Source organism: Callospermophilus lateralis, chromosome 7 (genome assembly GCF_048772815.1).
Source record: "Callospermophilus lateralis isolate mCalLat2 chromosome 7, mCalLat2.hap1, whole genome shotgun sequence".
NCBI lineage: Eukaryota > Metazoa > Chordata > Mammalia > Rodentia > Sciuridae > Callospermophilus > Callospermophilus lateralis.
In genome coordinates, this window is record NC_135311.1 from 121,368,536 (window position 1) to 121,393,935 (window position 25,400).

The 25,400-nt window shown below is 43.3% G+C and overlaps 1 protein-coding gene across 4 annotated transcripts; it reads right to left on the minus strand.

The window, feature by feature from the left end:
• Positions 1-676: 676 nt before the first annotated feature.
• Tmem39b (transmembrane protein 39B) lies at positions 677-23,824 on the minus strand. Of its 4 annotated transcripts, XM_076860848.1 has the most exons (9): positions 23,746-23,824; positions 21,789-21,915; positions 21,064-21,283; positions 20,362-20,445; positions 19,943-20,097; positions 8,926-9,262; positions 7,893-8,080; positions 2,827-2,947; positions 677-1,113 (listed from the first exon to the last, which is right to left on the minus strand). In XM_076860848.1, the coding sequence occupies exons 1-9, from the start codon at positions 23,747-23,749 to the stop codon at positions 871-873; spliced, it is 1,479 nt and encodes a 492-aa protein (XP_076716963.1). In that variant the 5' UTR covers positions 23,750-23,824; the 3' UTR covers positions 677-870. The 4 variants fall into 4 exon arrangements, with proteins under 4 accessions (XP_076716963.1, XP_076716965.1, XP_076716966.1 ...); XM_076860850.1 differs by lacking the exons at positions 19,943-20,097; positions 20,362-20,445; positions 21,789-21,915; positions 23,746-23,824 and having other exon boundaries at positions 21,064-21,136; XM_076860851.1 differs by lacking the exons at positions 19,943-20,097; positions 20,362-20,445; positions 21,064-21,283; positions 21,789-21,915; positions 23,746-23,824 and adding an exon at positions 16,327-16,374.
• Between the last annotated feature and the right edge of the window lie 1,576 nt (positions 23,825-25,400).

A 25,400-nucleotide genomic window follows, 5' to 3' on the forward strand; every position in this document is an offset into this window, starting at 1 on the left:
CATCCAGTGTAGTGTTGTTTGTATGTGCATCTTGGCATCCTGTCTACCACAGTACTTGGCACACAGCACAGCTGCAGTGTCTGCATGCTGAGAGAGTCAAGATATCACCTTTCACTAGGGCACCAGTGTCATCATTCAAAAGTATTTTTTTAATGTCCATTTCTACCACTTCCTAGCTGTGCCAACACAGGCAAGTCACAGTAGCTCTCTGAGTTCCACTTCCTCATCTACAGGAGTGATACCTCCTAGGGTTGCCATTAAAAGTTAGATTTGGTCAACCAGTTGCACATGCCTGTAATCCCAGCAGCTCGGGAAGCTGAGGCAGGAGGATGGCCAGTTCAAAGCCAGCCTCAGCAACGGCAAGAGCAATTCAGTGGGACCCTGTCTCTAAATAAAATACAAAATAGGGCTGGGGATGTGGCTCACTGGTCGAGGGCCCCTGAGTCTAATACCCAGTAGCTAGATTTGACAAGGCCTGAATACACAGAGCAGCATCTATACACAGCAACCAGTTAGCAGCAACAATCACCACCATGGCCTCTGATGCCTTCTCCTCTGATGCAGAGGCCCCAAGACCAGAAGCCACATGTGAAGCTTCCCAACCCAGAATTCCATATTTCTGACTCTCTGACTGACAGAAGAGAAAGAACCACACAGTACACATGCTTGTTGGGAATATAAAAATAGGACTTTTTTTTTTCTCTTGTCACATCAATTATCAAAGAAAGAAACAGTACGTAACAAAAATACAAAGCTCTGGTGGATTTTTTTTTTTTTTTTTTAAACCCCACACTCAACCCTCCCCAACAGCCACTTTCCAGGGAGCTCCTGGCTGAAGCCTGGATGCTGTTCCTGGGGTTACCCTGAGACTCAGGAGAATCGGTGATCCAGGTCTCTCTGGGGGCTGGCTGAGTAGGAGTAGGCCTTGCCCAACACAAGGCGGTCCCGCAGCAGCTTGAAGAAGGCATAGTAGTTGCTGAAGAGGATGAGAGCCAGTGAGATGGTCTGGTGCCACTTTTCGGAGGACATTAAAGAGTACAGCTGGTAGACAATGACAGCACCCTCCAGCAGGAGGAGGATGTTGAGGATCCGTAAGGGTTTGCTGAAAAAAAACTGTTCAGGAAAGGATAGGCATGGACCAGAAGGTATGCTCCAGAAACCTGCCTCTTGGACGCAGTCTCTAGGTGGGCTAGGAAAAGGAAAAGCTTTTGGGGCCCCATGCACACTTGGTGGGGAGAAGACTGTAAGATGTGCGTGAACTTTGCTACCTCATCTGCCTTTGCTTGTGGTAATTCTCCTGACAGGTCTGCTGCTCTCACCTAGTCGTTTAAGATACTGTTCAACTCCTACTTCCTCCTGGAAGCATTTCTTGAGGTCTTGCTTGATCTCTCAAACTGTCTCTCTGGTCTAAAATAAACATGTTTTTATATGTCATCCTCTTGGTATTATTGGGCCTAAACAAATTAGAATCTTATGTCATTGGCATGGAAAGTTACTATAGACTGTACAGCCTGCCTACCTACTATTTCCTGTGTGGCATCCCTAACTAGGCTGGAAGCTTCCAGGGAACATGGAAACACCCCACTCTTACCTGATGTTTCAGAACAAGGTAGAGTGCTGAACTTAAGAACTCCTAAGTTCAAAAGAGTGCTCAAGGGGCTGAGGTTGTGGCTCTGTGGTAGAGTGCTCACCTTGCATGCATGAGGCACTGGGTTCTATCCTCAGCACCACATAAAAATAAAATGAAGACATTGAGTCTACCTAAAACTAAAAAACAGAGTGCTCAAAATCTAGGAAATCTCAGGCTGGGGTTGTGGCTCAGTGGTAGAGTACTTGCCTAGTACACGTGAGGTACTGGGTTCAATCCTCAGCACCACATATAAATAATAAACAAAATAAAGGCATTGTGTCCATCTACAACTAAAAAAAAAAATGTAGGAAATCTCAGCTTTGCTGGGGCTAAGAAACCTAAACCTCTTCTCTGGGAGAAGAGGTGGCAGGAAATGGGAGTTCAAGAAATTGGGATGCCACGCTCAGCCTCCACTCTGCACCTGACAGTTCCTTCCCTCTATGGGCCTCAGGTTTCACAACTGTGAAATGAAGATAACATCCTGGATCAGTGATTTCTTAAACTATAATTTTTAGAGTGCCAGGTTCCCCAGAATTCCCCCAGGAGCTTCAACAGAGGCAAGTGGGAAATAAAGGGAGATCCAACCCCTCCAAATAGAGCAGTACCATATAAAGTCCTATATGTTGAATTTTGGTCTCTTGTGTTGGAAACAGAGATTTTTGACAGTAAAATAAATAAAATGGAGACCACTAGCCTTGCTGATTTTGAGCAGCCTTTTCCACAGTGCTGAGTCATATGTCCTTACCCTCAGTTCCCAAGTTTCCCGGGAAGTACCCTTGAATAAAAGTTAAACTCTCTAAGCTGATTTCAGTATTTGGAAACAGGGATAGCCCTGGCATTTCTCTCTCAAACAAGATTCTGGGGAATATTGAATGGGAGGGTACATGAGTGCTTAGCACAATTCCTGTTATACAACAAGGGATGATCGTTATCCTCTCCACCAAGAATCCCTTCCTTTATTGTATGATCTTCTCCAACAGATACTTCTCTGAAGTATCTGTTCCCAAGTGAGCTGCAATTATGAAGTGATAATCTGTGTCCTTGTGCTGTACGAATGCACTGTCTTCCTATGGGCTTGGGAAATTCTAAAAATAGCTTTCTCTTGCTATGACATCACCTTCCTCCCTGCTGATCCCCACCCACCCGCTGTCCTCTAGATCAGGGTATGGCCCTCCTTCCCAGGGAAAGAAACTCACATGGAACCGGAAGTGGGAGACATCAGAGGGGATGGCCACATTGTAGTGGCCCACTGCCTTGTAGACATTCTTGCTGTGCTTCACCAGTACGCCCTGCGGCCACATGCATTCTTCAGTCCACCTGAAGGCACAGTCCAAGAGTGCCCCTTATCCCCAGCTCACCCATGAAAGAGGACCAGAAGATTGGGCACAGGGTGATTACCAGGGCTCTATTTCCATTTCATTGCTTGGACACAGTGACTTTCTCTTTTTCTGGGCCTCAGCTGCCTCTGCTCTAAATAGGGTAAGAACCATGAGAAATTCACTGCACTGGAAGTCAGAAAGTCTAGAGCTGAAGGGCTACAAGAAAACCCTTTTTTCCTTTTCTAGTGTATTTGTTTCACCTGTTCTCATTTCTATCCTCCAACTGGTCTACCACACAGCTGCATGAGTGTTTGCTGTTAAATACCAGGCTGAGCCTGACTATGAGCTTCAAATGAGCTGCAGGCTTCCCAGTGCCCCACAGTTTTAGCATGGCCTCTGAGGTCCTGTATGGCTGCCTGTGACTCCCACCACATAGCTCATGCTCAAGCCTCTCAGAACTACTTCAGTTCCTCTAGCACACCATATTACTACTGTTTCAGCATGAGCTGCTCCCTCCAACTGGATTGACCGTCCTGATAGCCTTCCAGAAAGCTTTTCATCAGCTTAAAAAACCCAGGATCCTCCAGAAAGCCTTTGTTTGTTTGCTCTGGTGCTGGGGATTGAACCTAAGGCCTCATCCAAGTTAGATAAGTACCACTGAGCTACATCCCAGCCCTTTTTACTTCATTTTGAGACAGGGTCTCTTTCCAAGTTGCCCAGACTGGTCTTAAACTTATGATCCTCCTACCTCATGTCTCCCAAGTTGCTGGGATGACAGGTGTGCATCACTATGCCCGGCCAGAAAGTCTTTTTTAAAACCCCCCAGTGTTGAGCATCCTTTTACTGTTACCTAAATCTCCTGCTACTGGTCCACATTCCCCAATGCTGGTCATTTATTTATTTCCCCATCTGTATCCCTAATTAAGCTGGGAGCCCTTTAGGGATAGGACAGTGTCTGATTCATCTCTGTGTCCTCAGAGCATGCCACAAAGCCTGGCACTAAGAGTCCCCCCCACGAGCATGTGTATAACATGGTGAAATCAGTGAGTTTTTTTCTAACATCCTTTCTTCTCACATTCTCCCAAATGTTCTAGGCCAGAGACTGAGAACCACAGCTCCCTTCTAACCCATTCCTGACCCACTAGTTCATTTAAAAACTAGTTATGGCCAGGCACAGTGGTGCACATCTGAAATCCCAGCTACTTGGAGGCTGAAGTAGAAGAATTGCAAGTTCAAGGTCAGCCTCAGCAATTTACTGAAACCCTAAGCAACTTAGCAAGATCCTGTCTCAAAAAAAAAAAAAAAAAGCTGGAGATATAGCTCAGTGGCAAAGTGTCCCTGGGTCTAATCCCTAGTACCAATTAAAAAAAAGAAGATGGGGCTGGGGATGTGGCTCAAGCAGTAGCGCGCTCGCCTGGCATGCGTGCGGCCAGGGTTCGATCCTTAGCACCACATACAAAGATGTTGTGCCCCCCAAAAACTAAAAAAAAAATAAATAAATATTAAGAAAATCTCTCTCTTTAAAAAAGATAAAATAAAATTAAAAAAAAGAAGAAGAAGAAGAAAGAAAAAGAAAAGGAAAAACTAGTTATGTGTGCCAGCTGCAGTGGTGCATGTCTGTAATCCCGGCAACTCAGGAGACTGAGATAAGATCCTGTGTCAAAATAAATAATAAAAAGGGGGGCTGGGGATGTGGCTCAAGCGGTAGCGCGCTTGCCTGGCATGCGTGCGGCCCGGGTTCGATCCTCAGCACCACATACAAACAAGTGTGTCTGCCGAAAACTAAAAAATAAATATTAAAAACAAAAACAAAAACAAAAACAAAAAATAATAAAAAGGGCTGGGAATACCCCTGAAAACAAACAAAAAAACTATGTGGGCTGGGGTTGTGGCTCAGCCATAGGGTGCTCGCCTAGCACGTCCATGTGCAAGGCCCTGGGTTTGATCCTCAGTACCACATAAAAATAAATGAATAAATAAATAAAATAAAGGTTAAAAAAATTTATGTTATACACAATCACAAAGATGAACTTCAAGACAATATGCAGAATGAAAAAAGATGGGGGCTAGGGATATGGCTCAAGTGGTAGCGAGCTCGCCTGGCATGCGTGCGGCCGGGGTTCGATCCTCAGCACCACATACAAACAAAGATGTTGTGTCCACCGAAAAAAAAAAAATAAAAGATAAACAAAATTCTCTCTCTCTCTCTCTCTCTCTCTAAAAAAAAAAAGAAAGAAAGAAGATGGACATAAAAACATCTACTTATGATTTCATTTATATGAAGTTCTAGAATAGGCAGAACTAACCTATGGTGAAGGAAAGCAGAAAAGTTGTTGTCTTAGGAGTAAGGGGTCACTGGGAAGGACCATGAGGAAATTTTCTGAGGGGCTAGAAATGTTCTGTACCTTGATGGGGGTAGGTTACAAGGTGTACATATCTGTATCAAAACTCAAAGAATTGAGTAGGACGTGGTGGCACACATCCCACTGGCTTGGGAGGCTGAGACAGGAAGATGACACGTTTGAGGATAGCCTCAGCAACCTAAAGAGGCCCTAAGCAACTTAGTGAGACCCTGTCTCAAAATAAATAAATAAATAAATAAATAGAGTTAGGGATATGGCTCAGTGGTAAAACACCCCTGGGGGCAATTGCTGGAACCAAAAAAAAAAAAAAAAGAAAAAAAAAAAAAACCCTCAAAGAATTGTATACTTTGTAATTTGTACATTTCACTGTGTGTAATTTTTTTAATCCTCCCAAAAATGGAGAAAGAAAGAAAAGAGAAAACTATACATAAAAACCACAAAAACTTTGCAATGTACCTATCATAAGCCAGGCAACTCTGGCAGGGGTCAGGGGAGAAAGCTGAGGTTTAAATAGGGCAGGTGCTTGACCTCCAGAAGCTTTCAGTCCTAGAATGGCAGACAGGAAACTAAGTAAACACAGCAGAAAGCATTAAATACAATAAGTATGGTACTAGGTACTATGGGTGCTCAAGGGATAGGTTCCCCATAGGGGAAGGTGCTCTGGGTGTACTGCATCCTGCAGCTAGGCCTCTTTCGCCTCACTCATTCTAACTATTTACTTACATGTCTCTCCCCAACCAGTCTATAAACTTGTTAAGGATTTCATCAGTCATTTCCTTATTATTATCATTTTTTTCTTCAGTGCTGGGGATTGAACCCAGGGTCTTGCTTATGCGAGATAAGCATTCTACCATTGAGCTACATCCCTGGTCCTTTTAGAAAATATTTTGAGACAGAATCTCACTATGTTGCAGAACTGGCCTGGAACAACACCTGCCTCAGCCTCTTGAGTGAGTGGGATTATAGGCAGGTGCCACTTTGCCTGGCCTGAAACCATTCTGAGGTGGTCAGTAAAGTGTTCCTGGAAGAAGCAAAGTACTAACGGATGGATAGGAAACAATCAACCAAAGAAAGAAAGAGCATTCCAACCAAAGATACATTGTGGGCAAAAGCTGGATGCAGAAATATATAAAGCATCTGAAGACCTGGGTCAGTTTGGTCTGGCTAGAGCAGAATATGAATTAGGGCACAGTAAGAGATGGGTAGAGGGCAGGGGATATAGCTCAGTTGGTAGAGTGCTTGCCTCACATGCACAAAAGCCCTAAATTCAATCCCCAGCACCACCAAAAAAAAAAAAAAAGAGAGAGAGATGAGCAGAAAGGTTGGCAGGACTCAGTTCATCAGCTGGGAAACCATGCAAAGGAACCTAGATCTTATCTGAAGACCTTAGTGAGCTGTAGATCAGTTTATGCTCACATTAAGCTAAATTCTCTTTCTACTCTTCCCCCACCTCAGAGCCTAAGGCTAAGTCAATCCTCCTTTGGCCCATTCAGTCACTTTTCTGGATACCTGGAAGGACAGAAAAGAACCCTGATAAGCAAGGAGGACCAATGCCAGGAGGCTTGGCTTATGTGGCCTCCCTGTACATTTTTGCTCCTCAGTGGGCCTACCTCTTTAAACCTATCCTATGGGCCTCCTCTGCCAGGCCTTGTCTTGGGCTCAAGACTCAAATGCAATTCAGAGGTGGTCCTAACCTTGAGGAACTTCAGCCTGATGGGGGAACACAGGCAGGAAAATTAGTATAACCTGGGGCAAAAAGTACTTTGATAAAGGGTGGAGAAACATTTGGCAGCAATGAAGAATAAGCCAGGCTAAGGGGAGGACAGCTCAGCAACTCACGGTTCCTGAGCAAGGTAACATCTGTCTCTGCTCTGGGTGTAGTGCATCCTGCAGCTAGGTCTCTTTCGCCTCACTCGTTCTAACTATTTACTTACATGTGTCTCTCCCCCACCAGTCTGTAAACTTGTTAAGGATTTCGTCAGTCATTTCCTCACGGTGGCCCTCCTTCCCTGGCCAGGGTTCCCTATTAGCTAACATAGCACCACATCCTGTCCCAGGCTGATGTTTCTAAAGCACACCTTGAAACACCTCTGCTGTTCAAAATCCTCTACTGCTCCCCTTAGCCTGTAGGTCAAAGTGCAAGTTCCTCTGCCTGATACATAGAACCCAGTTTGGTACAGAGTAGGTAGAAGCAGATGTCTACTGAAAGAGCAGATAATTTGATGATGAGTGATTAAGCGAGCATGTGAGAAAGGAGTGAACAAGGAATGAATGAATGAGTGAGTGAATGACCTCATGAGCAAGTCAGTCAATGAGTGAATAAATAAATAAGCCAGTGAATGAGGCAACCAATGAGTACATGAATTTACCACCTGCCCGCCTCCCATCCCCAGTACACTACAAGCTCCCCAAGGACAGGAAACAATTCTGTCTTGGGCCCCACCACACCCTACCCTGCATGTAAGACCTAATACTCAAAACAAGCTCAATAACTATTTACTGAAGTGAGCAAATGGGCAGGTGACACCAGACACTGACCAGGAGGGCTGGGGTTGGGCAGAGCCAGGAGGGGCAACTCACGGGTGCTGTAGCACATTGGAGCATAGCGCAGGGTCCACCTTCTGCCAGCAGCCCAAATGGGCAGCAGCTTTGTGCAGCAGGTCGCAGTAGCTGGCAGGAAGCAGGTGTTGCATGAGGATCACTGAGGTGCTGATGGACACTAGCAGGAAGAGCTCACAGGACCAACGCTTGTCGTAGTAATGTGTGTTCTGGGAACAAAAGGAGGTAGGTAAGGCTTGGGATGTTCCTAACAGCCTCACTCCCTCTCTCCCCTGATTCTACCTGCCTCAGAGGTTAGGACAGTCCTGGGGAGACCTCAGGATGGCCTGATACCAAGAATCACACCTAAGAAAGAAGGTTTAGATCCTGTGCCAACTAGTCAGTTTTCTATAAAGAAAAAATTGCTCCCAATGCCCCTGCTCTGAGCCAGAGTACAGGCTGCAGGGTCCAAGAGACATAAACTCAAATCTTGGCTCCTCTGCATATTAACTATTTGACTTTGGGCAAGCCACTGTGCTTTACTGTCCTCATCTTTTAAATGCAGGTAAGAGCACTCTAAGATGCATCAGAAGGATTATAATACACATGAAACATCCTAGCATGTGGTAAGTGCTCAAAAGGCATGAAGTCCTAAATGTGCAGGTACCTTCCTTGAAGGCCATATAAGACAAACACAGATTTTTGAAATGTCTCAGATCTGGATGAATCCTTGCTTCCCTACTTAAGAACAAAGCAGGATATTGTGACATGCTTGCTGTCAAAACAGCCACTGAAATACAAAGTCACTGCTCTTTCTTATCAAACACTATGAATAACAATGCCATGTCTCCCTCATTGGCTAAGTGACCTTGGATAGGTTACTTCCTTTCAGGAAGCCTCATTCTCTGCACTCCAAAATGGAGACAATTGTCACTGTAGTGCTCCAGATGAGAACAGATGGGAAACCCCATCAAAAACAGAAGAGTTATTTATAGAAACAGTAAGACCCCTGTGGGATAGGCAGCAGGGTAAGGCCCCAGCCAGGCTTTTTCACTCTCTGGATTGAGCTGTATACCTTCACAAACCAGACAGGTACAAAGGCCACATAATAGGCACTCAGCATGGAGCTGACGAGCACTTCCTTCATGCGCCAATTGAAGTCCATCTTAAGGAACTCCACTTCGCTGCGGATGAGGCTGGGTGACAGGCAGCAGGCATGAGTGGGCATGGCTTCCGGGCCATATAGCTGTCGTGTGTGCTGCTTCCATGTCTCCCGAAGTGTCAGCAGGTAGTCCCGACTTCTTGCCAGGCCACTGACTGCCTCCCGGGGCCCCACGGAGGCCATGTGGCTGAAGAGGTTTGTCTTGCGGAGATCACAGTTCAGCTGTAGGAATGGAATGTACATCCCAAACCTGCTGGGGAAAACAGTGGTATGGGCAGGCCTGACTGTGGGCCAGGATCCCAACCCCGAGCCTCAGAGGGGACTCTGCTTTCCTCTCTGGGTCTCAGCTCTCCTGGATGCTACAATGGGAGGATTTAGACATCTGTCCAATCATCCATCTTCACATCAATGCTCCCCTTAGCATTGAGTGTGTCATAAGCATTGGGAATATAGCAGGGAACAAGAGACAAGTCCCTGCCCCACAATCTAAATGCAGCCTGCATTTATTGGGTACAGCCTATATTCCAGGTACTAAATACTTTACATGCATCCTCTTATTTTTTCTTTTAAGAAAAAAAGGAATTAGATACTGTTATTTTTGTCTCCTTTTCAGCTGAGTAAACTGTAACTTGGAGAAGTGAAGTAAATTCTCAAAGGTTACACAATTAGTAAGGAAGAAATGGAGCCAAGGCTCACCTCTAGCTCTTCTGGTACCAGAGACCAAGACAGATAATGTAAAAACAAAAAACAAAAAAATCACTACCAATAATTAATTAGTTAAAAGTATACATAAATCCAGCACAGGATGCATGCCTGTAATCCCAACAGTTTGGGACGCTGACATAGGAGAATTGCAAATTTGAGGTCAGCCTTACAATTTAGTGAGACCTTCAGCAACTCAGTAACACCCTGTCTCAAAATAAAAAATAAACTGGGTGGGGTTGGGGCTGGGGATCAGTAGCAGAGCACTTGCCTAGCACATGTGGAGGCACCATATACAAAAAATAAGCACATAAAATAAAGGCACACTCTCCAACTACAACTACAAAAAAAAAAAAAAAAGACTTAAAAATATATAAATAAACTGGGTGCAGTGGTGCATTCCTATAATCCCAGAGATTTGGGAGGCTGAGGTGGGAGGATTATAAATTCAAAGCTAGTCTCACAACTTAGTGAGGTCTTGTTTCAAAAAATAAAAAAAGAGCTGAGGATGTAGCCTAGTGGTAAAGCAACCCTGGATTCAATCTCTGGTACCAATAAATAAACAAATAAATAAAATAATGGGGATGTAGCTCAGTGGTAAAGTACCTGTGGGTTCAACCCCCAGTATCAAAAAAAAAAAAAAAAAAAAAAAAAGGCCACCACAAAAAAGAGGTACACATTGTATAATTGGGTGCATATGTGAGAAGTGGCTCTTCAGTTTGCAGAAGAGGGCAATTTAGGGATGAATATTTATTTTGTGTCTATGTAGTGCACTGGAGGCAGTAAAATAGACCCTTAAATGGTACAAATCCCTTCTTAGAAGCACTCCCAGGCAGGGCTGGAGCTAATCAGTCAAGAGTTTTTCTGAGTGTGTAGATAGTACTTCATTAGGAAAAAAACTACATAAACACGGGCTTAGTGGTGCACGCCTGTAATCCCAGTGGCTTGGGAGGCTGAGGCAGGAAGGATGGGGAGTTCAAGGCCAGTCTTAGGAACAGTGAGGTGCTGAGCAACTCAGTGAGACCCTGTCTCTAAACAAAATACAAATAAGGCTGAGGATTTGGCTCAGTGGCTGATGCCCCTGAGTTCAATCCCTGGTATCCACCTGCCCTCCAAAAAAACTACCTAAACCCACAGCCTAGAAGAATATAGTAGGTCTTCCTTATCTGTGGATTTCATATCTATAGGTTCAACCAGCCCCAGACTGAAAATACCCAGCAAATAATGTTACATAGTGCTGGGCACAGCACCATACTCTCATAAACCCAGCGACAGGGAGGTTGAGGCAGGACTGAAAGTTTGAGGCCAGCCTCAGCAACTTGGTGAGGCCCTAAGCAACTTAAAAAGACCCTGTCTCAAAACAAAATAAAAAGGGCTGGGATGTAGCTCAGTGGGATAAGGTGCACCTCCTTATCTAACAACATTTTACATAGCATTTACTGGGTTTAATCCTGAGTACCCCTGTTAAAAAAAAAAAAAAGTTACATTGTTAATGAGTGCAGCTGCATTTAGGCCTACAATGGTTAAGCCTGTACTGAACTTATCATGTACAGGCTTTTATTCCTTATCATTATTCTCCAGAGTATAACAACATTTTACATAGCATTTACTGTTGTATTAGGGATTAAAAGCCAGGCAGGGTGTTACATGCCTAGAATTCTAGCAACTTGAGGAATTGAGGCAGGAGAATTGCAAGTTAGAGGCCAGCCTTGTCAATTTAGTGAGAGCTTGTCTCAAACATTTTTTTTTTTTTTTTTTTTTTTGGTATCAAGGGCACTTTAACAGTGAGCTACATCCCTTTTTTTTTTTTCCTTTTCTTTTCTTTGGAGACAGGGTCTTGCTTGGGTGCTAAGGCTGGCCTCAAATTTGTGGTCCTCCTGTCTCAGTTTCCCAAGTCCTTGGGATTACAGGTGTAAACCACCCCAAAATAAAATTTAAAAAGGGCTGGGGATATAGCTCAGTGGTAAAGTGCTTGCCTAGCATGACCAAGACCCTGGGTTCCATGCCCACCACCACACACACACACACACACACACAGTAATCTAGAGATGATTTTTCTTCCCACTATTCCTGGGTAAGAACAGTACATGGCACATCCCTGTAAACCCAGTGGCTGAGGCAGGAGGATCATAGGTTCAAAGCCAGTTTCAGCAACTTAGTGAAGCCCTAAGCAATTAAGTTGAGACCCTGGGTTTCAAACTAAAAAATAAAAAGGGGTGGGGATGTGGCTCAGTGGTAAAGCGCCCTTAGGTTTAATACCCAGTACCAAAAAAAAAAAAAAAAAAAAACTGGCCTTCACTCTTTCTTAGGCAACTAACTGGTGGTTCCTCACTTCCAGGAAGTCATCAATATGGTGAACTGAGTATAAACACCCAATCAGCATATGCACTATAGCCCAGAACACCTGGACTCAAGCAACTCTCCCACTGCAGCCTTCCAAGTAGCCCGGAACACAGGTGCATACCACCACGGCCAGCTGGCAGGTATTCCCTTTTATTCAGCTTGAGGCCTCTCAATTTCCCCAGGTCCCTAGAATTACACAACCTCAAAAGGCCTCCAGTGAGGGGGTGTCTCCAAAAGGTTAGGGTCAATGACAGACAGTGATATACTTCTTAAAAACAATATTTTTTTTTTCTTCTTTTTTTGGTATTGGGGATTGAACCCATGGGCACTTAACCACTGAGCTACTTCCCTGGCCCTTTTTAAATTTTGAGACAGAGCCTCACTAAGTTGCTAAGGCTGACTTTGAATTTGCAATCCTCCTGCCTCAGCCTCCCAAGTTGCTGAGATTACAAGGTGTGGCCACTGTGGAGGCAATTTTTTCTTTTTTCCTGGGGACCCAAAATGGGATACCTAAATGTTGGGGGCAAGTAACATCCTGTTTGGGGTTTTGTTTTCCAGGGATGTCACTATCTTTTTTTTTGTTGTTGTTAGTTTTCAGCGGACACAACATCTTTGTTTGCATGTGGTACTGAGGATCGAACCTGGGCCGCACGCATGCCAGGAAAGCGCGCTACCGCTTGAGCCACATCCCCAGCCCATTCACTATCTTTTCTGAGGTAAGGTTAGGTAAGATATCTAGAGAACTATAGTCAAGAGTATAATCTTAGCCAGGTGCCACAGGTACAATCTTGTAGTTCTAGCTACTTGGGAGGCTGAGGCAGGACTACTTGTTCCCAGGATTTCAGGAACATCCTGGGCAAAATAGTGAGAACTTGTCTTTAAAAAAGTATAATAACAACATTTGAGGTCAAAGAGGCCTGGATTAAAATCTCAGCTTTGCCACTGACTAGGTCTGTGATTTAGGATAAGTTATTTAACTTTTTTTTTTTTTTTAATGGTGTTGGGGATTGAACCCAAGACCTTGTACATGCGAGGCAAGCACTCTACCAACTGAGCTATGTCCCCAACCCCAGTTACTTAACATTTATTTTTTAATTTTTTTGTGGGAGGCATACCAATGATTAAACCCAAGGGCCCTTAACCACTGAGTCACATCCCCAGACTTTTTTATATTTTATTTAGAGACATGGTCTTGCTGAATTGCTTAGGGCCTCACTAATTTGCTGAGACTGGCTTTGAACTTATTATCCTCCTGCCTCAGACTCCCGCCCACTGCGATTATAGGCATGCAACACTATACCTGGTAAGTTACTTAACTTCTATGAGCCTCAGTTTCCTTAACTTTCCCTAAGTAACATAGCTGATATTGATCCTCATCTCTCAGCCACACATTAAAATAGTAAGTTTCATAAATTTTTTAATTTATTTATTTTTGGTACTGGGGATTGAACCCAGGGGCACTCAACCACTAAGCCACATTCTCAGCGCTTTTTTTTTTTTTTAAATATTTTTTTAGATATTGATGAACTTTTATTTTATTCATTTATTTATATGCAGTGATGAAAATCAAACCCAGTGCTTCACACATGCCTGGCAAGCACTCTACCAGTGAGCCACATCCCCAGCACTTTTTTATATTTTATTTAGAGACAGGGTCTCACTGAGTTGCTTAGAGCCTCGCTAAATTGCTGAGGCTGGCTTTGAACTTGTGATCCTCCTGCCTCGGCCTACAGAACCTGTGGGATTACAGGTGTGCACCACCAGCAATCCAGGGTCTTCAGAGTACTAGGCAAATGCTCTACCACTGAGCTATATCCCCTTACCTTTGTAAAATTTACTTTGAGACAGGCTTTCCCTAAGCTGCCCAGGCTGGCCTCAAACACTCCATCCTCCTACTTCAGCCTCCTGAGTAGTGGGGTGACAGGGGCTTTCATACTCTTAGTCTTTGAAACAAAACCCAGCATGATGCTTCTGTATAGTTTTGAATAGGGAAAAAAAAAAAAAAAAGGATAGTGATTTTGTGGAGGCAAGAAAGAAGACTGCAATAGAAATTCCTAAAACATCCTCAGAATACCTTATAGGAATGAGTGTGTGGCACTTAAATGAAAATAAAAGGTAAACAGATTCAACCTTAAAAGCAAGTACTTTACCGATTAAGTCCCTATTTTTAAATTTTGTGACTATTTCAATGAAACTGACACAGGTGCGTTAAAATACATTGGAAATCATAATCTGGAGCATATATAGCCTTTATACATATTTTCAAATATGTATATTTCAAATGCTGTAATCATTCACCTATTACTTTTCTCTAAAGAATAAAAACAATATTGATTTTCAGAAGAGCATAATTAGTATATTGTTGGTCAACTTAAATTTTTTACAGGTGTTCTATATATAGGACAATGGATAGTTTAAGAAGCTCCTTGACTTTCCCTCTAAGCAGGACTGCAAATAGGCCCTGTGATCAATTAAATTATTTGGTGATAGTAAGTGACTGCTCTGACAGGTCAGAAATTAGAAGCAGCTTCACATGCAAGATGGCAAATTCCCTCCTACCCCCTCCGCACCCAATATGTGACAGTATAAAAGTAGAAAATAAATCCATACCAGCAGAAAGGAAAAAAAGAAAAAAATGAGTGGGGTTATTAGTACACAAATGATTTTGACAAATTTAGAAAGCATATGGAGACTTGTTGGCAGATGAGGAAGCTGTTACCTAGAGCAGAGCTTTCCAACAGAAATACAATGAGTGTCACATATGTAATATAAGTTTTTCCAGTAGTTACATATAAAGATGAAATTAACTTTAATATTCTATTTTTACTTAACCCAATACATTTCAACATATGATAAACATCTACTAATGAGATTTCTTATATTTTTGTAGTAAGCCTTCAGAAATCTAGTGTGTATTTTACAGTTAGAACACATCTCAATTCAGAGTAGCCTATTTCAAGTGCTTACTAACCACATGCAATTAGAGGCTGCTACACTGGACAGCACAGACCTAGAATATGCTATGAAAGGATGCACTGGCGGGTGGGAACTTATCTGCCCAGAGTGACCCAAGAGAGACTGGCTTGAAATGGGCATATTTGATAGAGGGTGAAAATGAGACAAGGCTGAACAAATGGGATTAAAGAAAGATCTCTATCTGTAAGAATCAGTTCTTTTATTCTACACACTTCACATAACCTACTCTGAACAATTCTAAAGAGAAATTGAGTGAATTGTGTGTGAAGAACTGAGGTCCTAATGTGACCATCTTAGACTAATACCCCCTTCCCTCTTTCTGACCTAAGGGGGCCCACAGCCTAACAACTAACATCTCACTCATTTATTCTAGGGTAAAACCTGCCAGTCAGTGTGTCCTATCAATGTTCTTAGAACTCCCAGTCAAACGTCCCAACCCATTGAAACAGAAGCAGAGGGAAAGGAAACGAACTCCTAATACTCAGTCCTTCATTCTTAAACATAAATAAACAACTGGAAAAAAAACAACTCTACTTGGAAAACTAGGAGAATGAAACAGAAAAACTGGCCCCAGTGAAAAGATAAAATCAAGAAAACATAAGAGGTTTTTAAAACAAGAACAGATATCATGAGAAAAGAACAAATCAGAAAACAAGAAAGCAGCCTTAGTAATGAGGAAAAAAATTACTGAAAGAAATCATTAAAAAGGCTGGAAGACAAAGGTAAAGAAATTTCTGAAGGCAAAGCAAAGAGACAGAAGAAGGGACAGAAGCAGGGTAAGAAATAGAAGGAAAAAAATGGGAAAATATAAGAGAAACAGATGATCAATCTATGAGGTTTATCATCTGATGAACAGAAGTCCCAGAGAGAACAGAAAAAATGGAGACGAAGATATTATTGAAGAAATAATAGAAGAAAAATTCCCTGAGCTGAAGAAATACCCAAATCTCCAGGTTAAAAAATATCCTAGAATATTGATAGGATGAATGACAAAAAGTTCTACACCAGATACTTCTTTGTGAAATCTCAAATAATCAAAACATAAACTGAATATTCTTAAAAGCTTTCTGAAAATAAAAAAATCATCTACCTACAAAGGAATAGGATCAAACTGGCATCAGATTTCTTACTAGAAACACTGAATGCTGGAGAAAATGGAACAAAAATTTGAATTTAGAAATCTACATTCAACAGAACCATCAATAAAGTTTGAGAGCAGATTAAAGACATTTTTAGACATGCAAGGATTCAGAATGTATATACCTCCCACATACCCACTCTTAAGGGAATTACCTGATAATGTACTCCAGCAAAATAAGGGAGAAAACCAAGAAAGAGGAAGACATGGGATCCAGGAAACAGTGGATCCAACCCAGGAGGGCAGCGAAGGGAAGTCTCAGGCTGAGAGCTGTACAGCAGGCCTAAAGAGCAACCACTCCAGACTGGAGCAGGAGAATGGAGGCCTCCAGGAGGGATGTCTCTAGGGGGAAAAATGAACTCCAGGCAACAGGTAGCATGATTGAGAGGCTGGATAAACTTGAGGATATGCTGAAGGCCCATCATTCTTTTGTCAACAAGAAAAAAGAAAGGCAATTAGAAACTCCAAGAAAAAGTAAAAGCTAAGAAAGTTACAATCTAAATATGAATCAAACTAAAATGTGACGATTTTAAGCATTTGATGGAATGTAAGAAAAGAGGAACTATTTGATTCTGACATGAGGAACATTCTTATAAGAGACCCAAGATTATAACTAACTATAAGTAAAGAATGTCATTTATGTACACTACTGGGCAATGAATGATATTTTCATACATATAATTACACCAAAGTTACTTATTGGCATTTAATTTTTATAATTAGCTTTTGACAAAGAAGAGAAGATTTAAACATGGTTATATAGGAGAATATGAATGTCAAGCTTGACAATATAAAAGATTACAGCTGCCAGGAAGTAAGAGGAGGAAGAGGGCAAGAAAGATAGATAGGTAGGATTCCTAATATTCTCATCTTGCATAAAAGGGATTTAAAATACTATTGTTAATGGAATGAAAAACACTTTTTTTATGTGTGTACAGTGCTGGAGATGGAACCCAGGGGCTCATGCAAGCTATGTAAGCAGTCTATTACTAAACTACATCCCCAGCCTCTAGCATACTTTTACTATTGATAAACCAAAAGAAAACTAAAAATAACAGTTGACAAATGCTGGTAACAGTAGGAATAAAAGGTTGAGATAAAACTTCATCGGCTATTGAAAAGAATCAATGTGCATGCACATGCATGCTATGTGTGGCACACTTGTATGTGCATAGAAGATTTATCTCCAAGATATGCAATAAACCAGAAAAATGGGTGATTATCTTAGAAATGGAAACAGTGACTGAGAGGCACAGTCCAGGGGAGACTTTTTTCTTATGCCTCTTGAATTTTAACTATGTAAACCTATTACCCAATTATGAAACCAACAATTATAATTTGAAGGTAATAAACAAAGGTATAAGGGTAAAAGAATTATGGAGGTAACTCAGAAAACAAAAGCAGACAATGATGGGGCTGGGGTTGTGGCTCAGTGGTAGAGTGCAAGGCCCTGAGTTCAATCCTCAGCACCACATAAAAATACATTAAAAAAAAAAAAAAAGGTATTTTGTCCAACCACAACTAAAAAATAAATATACAAAGAAAAAAAAAAAAAAAAAAAAAACACGTATTGTGTCCAACTACAACTGAAAAAAGAAAAAAATTGCAGACAAGGCCAGGCACCAAGGTACATGCCTATAATCCCAGCCACACAGGAGGCTGAGGCAGGAGGATCTCAAGTTCAAGGCCAGCCTGAGAAACTCAGTAAGACCCTGTTTCAAAAATTAAAAAAAAATAAAAAAGGTGAGAGAGATAGTTCTTTGGTGGAGCACCACCAAACACACCTCAAAAAATAAATATATAAAATAAATAAATGAATAAAAACCCAGAAAATAAAAGAGATTGCTTTTGAAGAGTAGAACTAAAAATCTGGAGAGTGGGGTTAGTGGCTACTGCTTTTCACTATAAGCATTTTAGCATTAGATTTGATTTTTTTAATGATGTAAAATCCTTTTGAAGGGCAATTTGTTAATATCTATAACTTTTTTGGAGTGAGTCTTCTTCTGGGAACCTGTTGTACAGAAATATTGGATAAATGTGCAAAGATGTATGTGCCTCATTGCTATGAATAAGGAAAAGCTAGGCACAATTCAAAAGTACCAACAGAAGATAAAAGAATTGAATTTAAAATTCTATACAATAGATAGTATAAGGTCAATCCCATATGTGCCACTGTAGAGAAATATTCAAATTATATGATATTAAATATGCAGTAAATTGTATAAAATCATGCACAGTATAATCCATTTTTTGTTTTAAAAAAGTACATGTATATGTATTTTCACAGGAAAAAACTTGAAGAACATGCTACAAATGATATATGAACTTATGGGGATTGAGATTATATGAGACTTTTCATTTCTATGTAAAAGCTTCTATAGAGATCTGGGATGTCACTCAATGATAGAGCATTTGCCTAATATTTGCAAGGCCCTGGGTTTGATTCCCAGCACTCCAAAAAATTCTTTTAAATCTGTAAACATTTTTATAAAATATATGTCATTCTAGTAATTAAAAACTAGATATCAATCTGGGCACAGTGGTGCATGCCTGTAATCCCAGCAACATGGGAGGCTGAGGCAGGAGGATTGCTAGTTTGAGTTTAGCCTCAGTAACTTAGGCCTTAAGCAACTTAGTGAGACCCTGCTTCAAAAAATAAAAGGAGTTGGGGATATAGCTCAGTGGCAAGGCATCCCTGGGTTCTATACTTAATCAATAAACAAATTAATTAATTAAAAACATTAACTATGGATATTGTTCAGTGGGTTCAATTCCTGGGTTCAATCCCCAGTACCTAGAAAAACAAAAACAAAAACTAGTTATCAAGTGTGACAGGACTCCCATGCCAGTGCTTTCTTAGTTATGCAGGGAGAGAAGGAAAAGTGTCGAGCTCTGAAGTTTTCCAGGAGTCATGATTGGCCCAGCTTCAGAGAAGTTGGATTGGAAAATGACTGTTAATGCTAAGGCAGTCAGAAGCCTGCCCCAGGCAGCAAAATTAGATCCTAGGGTCTGGGGTCATGGCTCAACGGCAGAGCACTTGCCTAGCATGTGTGAAGCACAGGGTCTGATTCTCAGCACCATATATAAATAAATAAAGATCCACTGACAACTAAAAAAAATATATTTTCAAAAAAGAAAAAATTAGATCCTTTGCCCTCCTCAACCTGAAAGGTCAGAAAGGGGCAATCCTGTGCTCTTTCTAGAACTATTCCTCCATCCTCAACAATCTGGGTTCTGGTGAGGTGTAAGAAGTGAGTGAGCTAGACACTGGTGGGGTGGGGGGGCACATAAACATGCATGTACAGACACACATTCATACAGGCATGCTTTGTGCAGATACCCTCACAGAGTCATGCAAACATGCAGTTGTTTGCCAGCCACAGACTTGGGGAGGCACCAAGAGATTATACAAACACTGAGATACACAGAAAGGGAGAGACAGAGAAAGATAAGGAACCAGAGAAAAACGAAAGAAAGAGAGGGAAACAAAGCCTGTTCATTCCCCTTGGGAATGTTCCTTTGGAATATGTACTTAGATCTGAGTCCCATTTTGAACTCCCATCAGTAGGAGCTTGGGTAAATTATGCCACCTCAGTTTCTTCTGTAAAAGAAAGTTAATCTTCCTGATCTCAGTGGGATGATATCAGGTAATGTGAGAGGATACTACTGCTGCCTGCCTGGGAATCTTCCAGATATTGAGGTCTTCCCAGCCACAGGCAGAGATCAGGGGCCAGGTGCTAGGCAGTGAGGGATGAAGTGAAGGGTACTCACGGATAGCAGAGGAACAGGAGGTTCAGGAAGGAGTAGGTCCTGAAGAGGTGGATGAGGGATCGGCACAGACTCCAGCCTGTTGCCGTGAGAACGGTGAAGCGGGTGAGGAACAGCAGGATGGAGCGAAAGAGGGAGACCTTCCCCCTCTGAGAAGCCTGGGTCAGGGCGAGATAGGACGGGATGGGGATGGAGGCCACAGGGACTGTGCCCAAATCCCACCCAGCATGGCCTATGATCCACCCAGGGAAAGGTGCACAGCAGGATGGGCAGAACATGACAAGGTAAAATCCTTCTCTTCGATGCCCAGTAAACTCTGAGAGTTGATGGGATGTGGATAATGTTCTGGGCATATCTCCTTGGCATCCCCAGGGGAAAAGGGAAGTCCCAAAGTCCCTGGCCAGACTCTAGGACCCAGTCACCTCCTTCACGATGGACCCAATGAAGCGGCGGCCCAGAACAATGGTGGTCACCATCAGCAAGTTGAAGTCGATCAGGTGGAAGTTCTGTCGGGGCAGAGGCCTGGGGGTCAAGCGGGCCCCTTGCCCATATAAGGGCTTTTCTCATACCCACAACCTCCCCTTGTCCAGTCCTTTCCACAGAGACTGTACCCACTCTCTGACCTTTATTGGCCTCCAGCTGAGTCAGGCCAGGAAATTACCTAGAGGAGTAGAACAAGACCCAAAGAAGGGAAGTGGGACAGTCCCTGGGGATAAGAGAGTGGTGTGTAAGCCCTCTTGTTCTTAAAACCCATGCCCTGTCCCTGTACCTTCTCTTCTGCACAGGGTTCTTTATACCCCTGAAACACTTGTGTATGTCTGTGGCTTATTTCTCTGATAGGATTTAAGATGACTCTGAGTGCCTTTTGGCAAAATCTGTGTCAGATTAATCTCTGTTACCCTTACATTGACCAGTGTGGTTCTAAGCACACTAGCAGTATTCAAGAATCAGTTTCCTGTTCCTTCTATAATCCTCAATGCTCAGCACTGGGCCAAGTGCACAGCGGTGCTTGGTAGGCTATGTTAAGCTGAAACCAAATGTCTGTCTGTCTGTATCTCTCTCTCACACACACAGATACACACACACACACACACACACACAGTGGGCCCTGGCTAGGCACCTACCAGGGAGGTATGGGAGGGTGGGTGAGAGGGTGGATACCACCACACTGTCTTGTAGATGTTGATGTAGTGGACGAAGAGGGCTATGAGCTGGCAGAAGAAAAGCTGTAACTCAAACAGAATGCTGGCCTGAACTGGCAGCTCGGGGATCTTGCAGTGTTGCAGAGGCACAACTGTCTGAGTGGCCAGAGGAGGGCTGGAGAGGCCTGTTCCAGAACTGCTCCTGGGGTGGGAAGGGAATAACATCAGAAAATGACCTAAGAACCTTACCGGGAAGGGCTTCTGGGGCACAGGACTATGGGGTAAGAATAGAGAAAAGCAGCTTGTAACAGACAAAATCCTCCTACTCTTGACTGGCAGACAAAGAAGATGACAAAGTCTTTGCTATCCCTAATTTTATTCAGGTCATCCAACATCCCCCAGAAGGAAAATATTAGGTCCACTTTACAGATGAGGAAAAGGGGGCCAAGGGAGAAAAGGCAACTAGTCCAAGCCATCAGTAAATCAGAATTGTCCTTGGAATCCAGGTCTTTGAGCTTATTCTAGGATGTCTACCACAGCTGTCAAATGACTACCTTCAATTGAGATCCCTCTGGGTCTTTTCTGCTGCTTACTTCCATGTAAGCACCACCTGGCATATTACAGAATATTACATGCTAGAATTCAGTCATCCCACAATGAAGTTCACTCTGCCAAAGGGAGGGGCAAGAGGCAGAGAAGAGGCTTACCTAGTGCGAGAACGGACACTGGTCACTGATGCGCTAGAAGTGTGGCCCCCACCAGAGCCTCCTGAGGTTCCTGGCTCACAGAGCGGATTTCGACAGTAAGATGTCCTGTTGGGACCTCTTCGTCCTCCTGTGGGTCTCAACATAAAGTAGATGCTCAAGCCAGGGAGTATAAATCAAGGATAATAGCAATGATACTGGCTACCAGTTACCCGTTGTCTCATTTTATGAATTAATTTTGTCATTACCTTTTTCTTTTTTTCTTGGAACTGGGGATTGAACCCAGAGGCACTTAGCCACTGAACTACATCCCCAACCCTTTTTATTTTGAGACAGGGTCTCACTAAGTTGCTGAGGCTGGCTTTGAACTTGCACTTCTTCTGCCTCAGCCTCCAGAGTTGCTGGGATTATGGGCATGTGCCATTATGTCCAGCTTGCTGATACCTCTTGCACTTGGTGTATCCTCTGTCTGAAAAACCCTTCCCAGAATGCCATTTTTCATTTCTCTTCTTTTCATTCTTTCTTTTTTTTCATTGCTGGGTGTTGAAACCAGAACTTCACACAAGCTAAGCACACACTCTACTACTGATCTACCTCCAGCCCTAGCAAATATTTTTGAAGTACCTGCCCCCATCATTTTCTATATTATTTTTATTTTCCCCCCACAATTCACTCTCTAAAATTATCTTATTCATTTGTTAACATATGTATATTGTCTGTCTCTTCCACTAACATAGAACATCAGTGAGGTCAGTAACTACATCTGTCTTTTTCACTGCTTTTTCTCATATCCCTATCACAATACCCAGCCAAGTATATGTTGATTAGCAAATAAGCCCAGAAAAATAGGTTCTTCGTTCAGATTAGGAAGCTGAGCTTACACTGTATCAGAGACTGGGTCTGAGTCCAGAGTTCTCAGCTTTGGTACACATTGGACCCCATTTGGATACAAGTTTCTGGAGGTTTACAATATTCCTCCAAGGTTCTAAGATTCAGTTCAATGGGCATCCAGGTGTCTCAAGGGCAGGACCCAAGGCCTGAGCTCAGGGTCAAGAATGTGTGCTCTGGGAGAATGTTGTGGTTTTGGACCCAAAACTTGAATTCACAACCTATTTCCCTAGGCTTAGCAGTCTAGATCAAGATCCCAGGCACCACCCAGCACAAAGCTCTTAAGCATCTAATTAAATTCATAACCTGTCCATATTCCTTAGGGCAACACAGCAGCCTCCATTCACACACACTTCATGCCCTAGCTCCTCTCTCAGATTTTACCACGTCTCCAAAAAGTGCTTCTCCGGGGAGCTCTGCCTTCAACAAGCCCTCAGAACAAAAGTTCACTATTAAATTTGGCTTGGAAAACCCCACACAAACAGCCTCACCCCAGAAGCTCTGCCCACACCCTCTCCTGTCTGTAGAAGCTCCGCATCCTCTTAAAGCCCCTCAGTCCAGAAGCCCCGCCCCCACACAACTGTCAGCCCAGAGACCCCGCCCACAAGCCAATAAAAGCTCTCAGCCCAGAAACCCTGCTCCAGAACGGGCTTCCTAGTAATGCAGGGTCTCCTTCCTGCTCCACCGCGCCCAGTATAATCCCCTACAGCCCAGAATGTTCACCTCCGCACAAGCACTTACAACCCAAAAAGCCCCGCCTTTAACATAAAGCCACGCCCATCGCCGGACCCCGCCCCCATTTCTAGCCCTGACGAACGGGTCCTCATCAAAGCCCGAGCCCCCAAAGAGCGCTTCATTTTGGAAGCCCCGCCCACCACTCTAATGTCCCGCCCCCACAACAGAGGGCCCACCCCGCTAAACGACAGGAGGGGGCGGGGTCCCATCTGCACCCGCATCCCCTCCCCCTCCCTTCGCCGGGATCCGGTCCGCGTGGGGCAGCAATTTTGCAGCTTGGTCACCCTGACCCCCACGCCCTCTAGTTCCCCAGCCGAGCCTGATCCGCTGTGCTCACCCATCTCCTCCCCCCGGCGCTCTCCGCTTCGCCGCCGCAGCTCCTGCGGGCAATATGTCGGAGAGGACGGCGGCCGGGAGAGGACTAACCGCCGCAGCCCAGTCCTGGGTATCAGCCGCGCGCTCTCGCCTCACTGCTAAATTTGCATACAAGGCGGGCTAGGCGATGGGAGCGCGCTTCTTAAAGGGCCACCCGAACAAAGGCGGTGCCTGAGCTCCCTTTGTCTCCTGGTTCCCTGCGCCCTTCCTGCATTAGCCGCTGAAGAGATAAAATGGGGAGTGGAATTCACCTCCAGTTCTTCCCGTGTTTGCCTTCGCATCTTCAGACTCCAAGAAGAGGCCAGAACAGCCTTTGTGCTCCTGCTGGAGATGATCTGTATCCATGAGCAGCCTACAGGCACTCAAACTCAAAGTGTCCCCAATTGGACTTTTCATCTTTCCCTTGGGCTTTGTTTCATTTTGGTCCACCCCAGCCAAAACCTGGGAGTAGTGGCGCTTGCGGCTAAGCCTAGCTACTGGGGAGGCTGAAGCAGGAAGATCGCAAGTTCGAAGCCTCTCTGGACAACTTGTCGAGACCCTTTCTCAAAATAAAAAAATAAAAAGGAGTTGGAAAGAAGTGTAGCTCAGTGTTACCACCCTGGATTCATTCCCCAGGGCAAAAAACGCTGGAGTCATTTCCTCCTTTCCCTCTGCTCCCACATCCAATCTGACCTAGTCTTGCTGACCCTAAATTCTAATAATTTCTCATATTTGACCCCCACTCTCCATTCTCTGCCACCCACCACCTTAATCCAGATCCTGATTCTTATTCTGCCATTTCCAAGCCTTGAAATCCCATTTCTTGGTTTTTAGAATGAGGTAGGTAATATTCACCTTGTAGGCCTTCATGAGGAATAAATGAGATAACACATGTACAACAGTCTGTTTTAATTAGTGTTAACCATCATTGTTATATTTGGCAAGTACTTAACCCAGAGGATGAATTGGATAAATAAGCTGTTGCTATTAAGGGCTATTATGAGTTATTCCCTCAAAAGAAAAAGACTTATAGGGCTGGGGCTGTAGCTCAGAAGTAGAGTGCCTGCCTTGCACGTGTGAGGCACTGGGTTTGATCCTCAGCACCACATAAAAATAAATAAGTTATTGTCTCCAATACAACTAAAAAAAATTTTTAAAAATGAATAAGACTTATAAACAGTCTTAATCACCTTGTAGCTACATTTTTTATCACAGTGCTTGGCACATGGTAGACATCAATATTAAACCAATTGAATGAATTATCTATTTAATTGATATCTACAGAGCTTATGGCCAAGTGGGAAAATATGGATAAACAAAATTCTGTAGTATGTAAGAAGGGAATGATTGGCATGGAGGAAAAACAAGAGAGAATGGAAGTTTCCAGTTTAAGTAGGATGGGCAGAGAAGACTTCACTGAAGACACTGAGTTAGTCACACACAGAAACCATGAGAAAGGGAACATTCCAGGCAGAAGGAACCACAGTGTCCTGGGGCACAAGTGTGCCTAGTGCATTTAAGAAATACCAAGATCATGCTGGGGGTGTAGCTCAGCAGTAAACTGCTTGCCTACCATGTTGAGGCACTGGGTTTGATTCTCAGCACCGCATATAAATAAATAAATCAAAGGTCCATTGA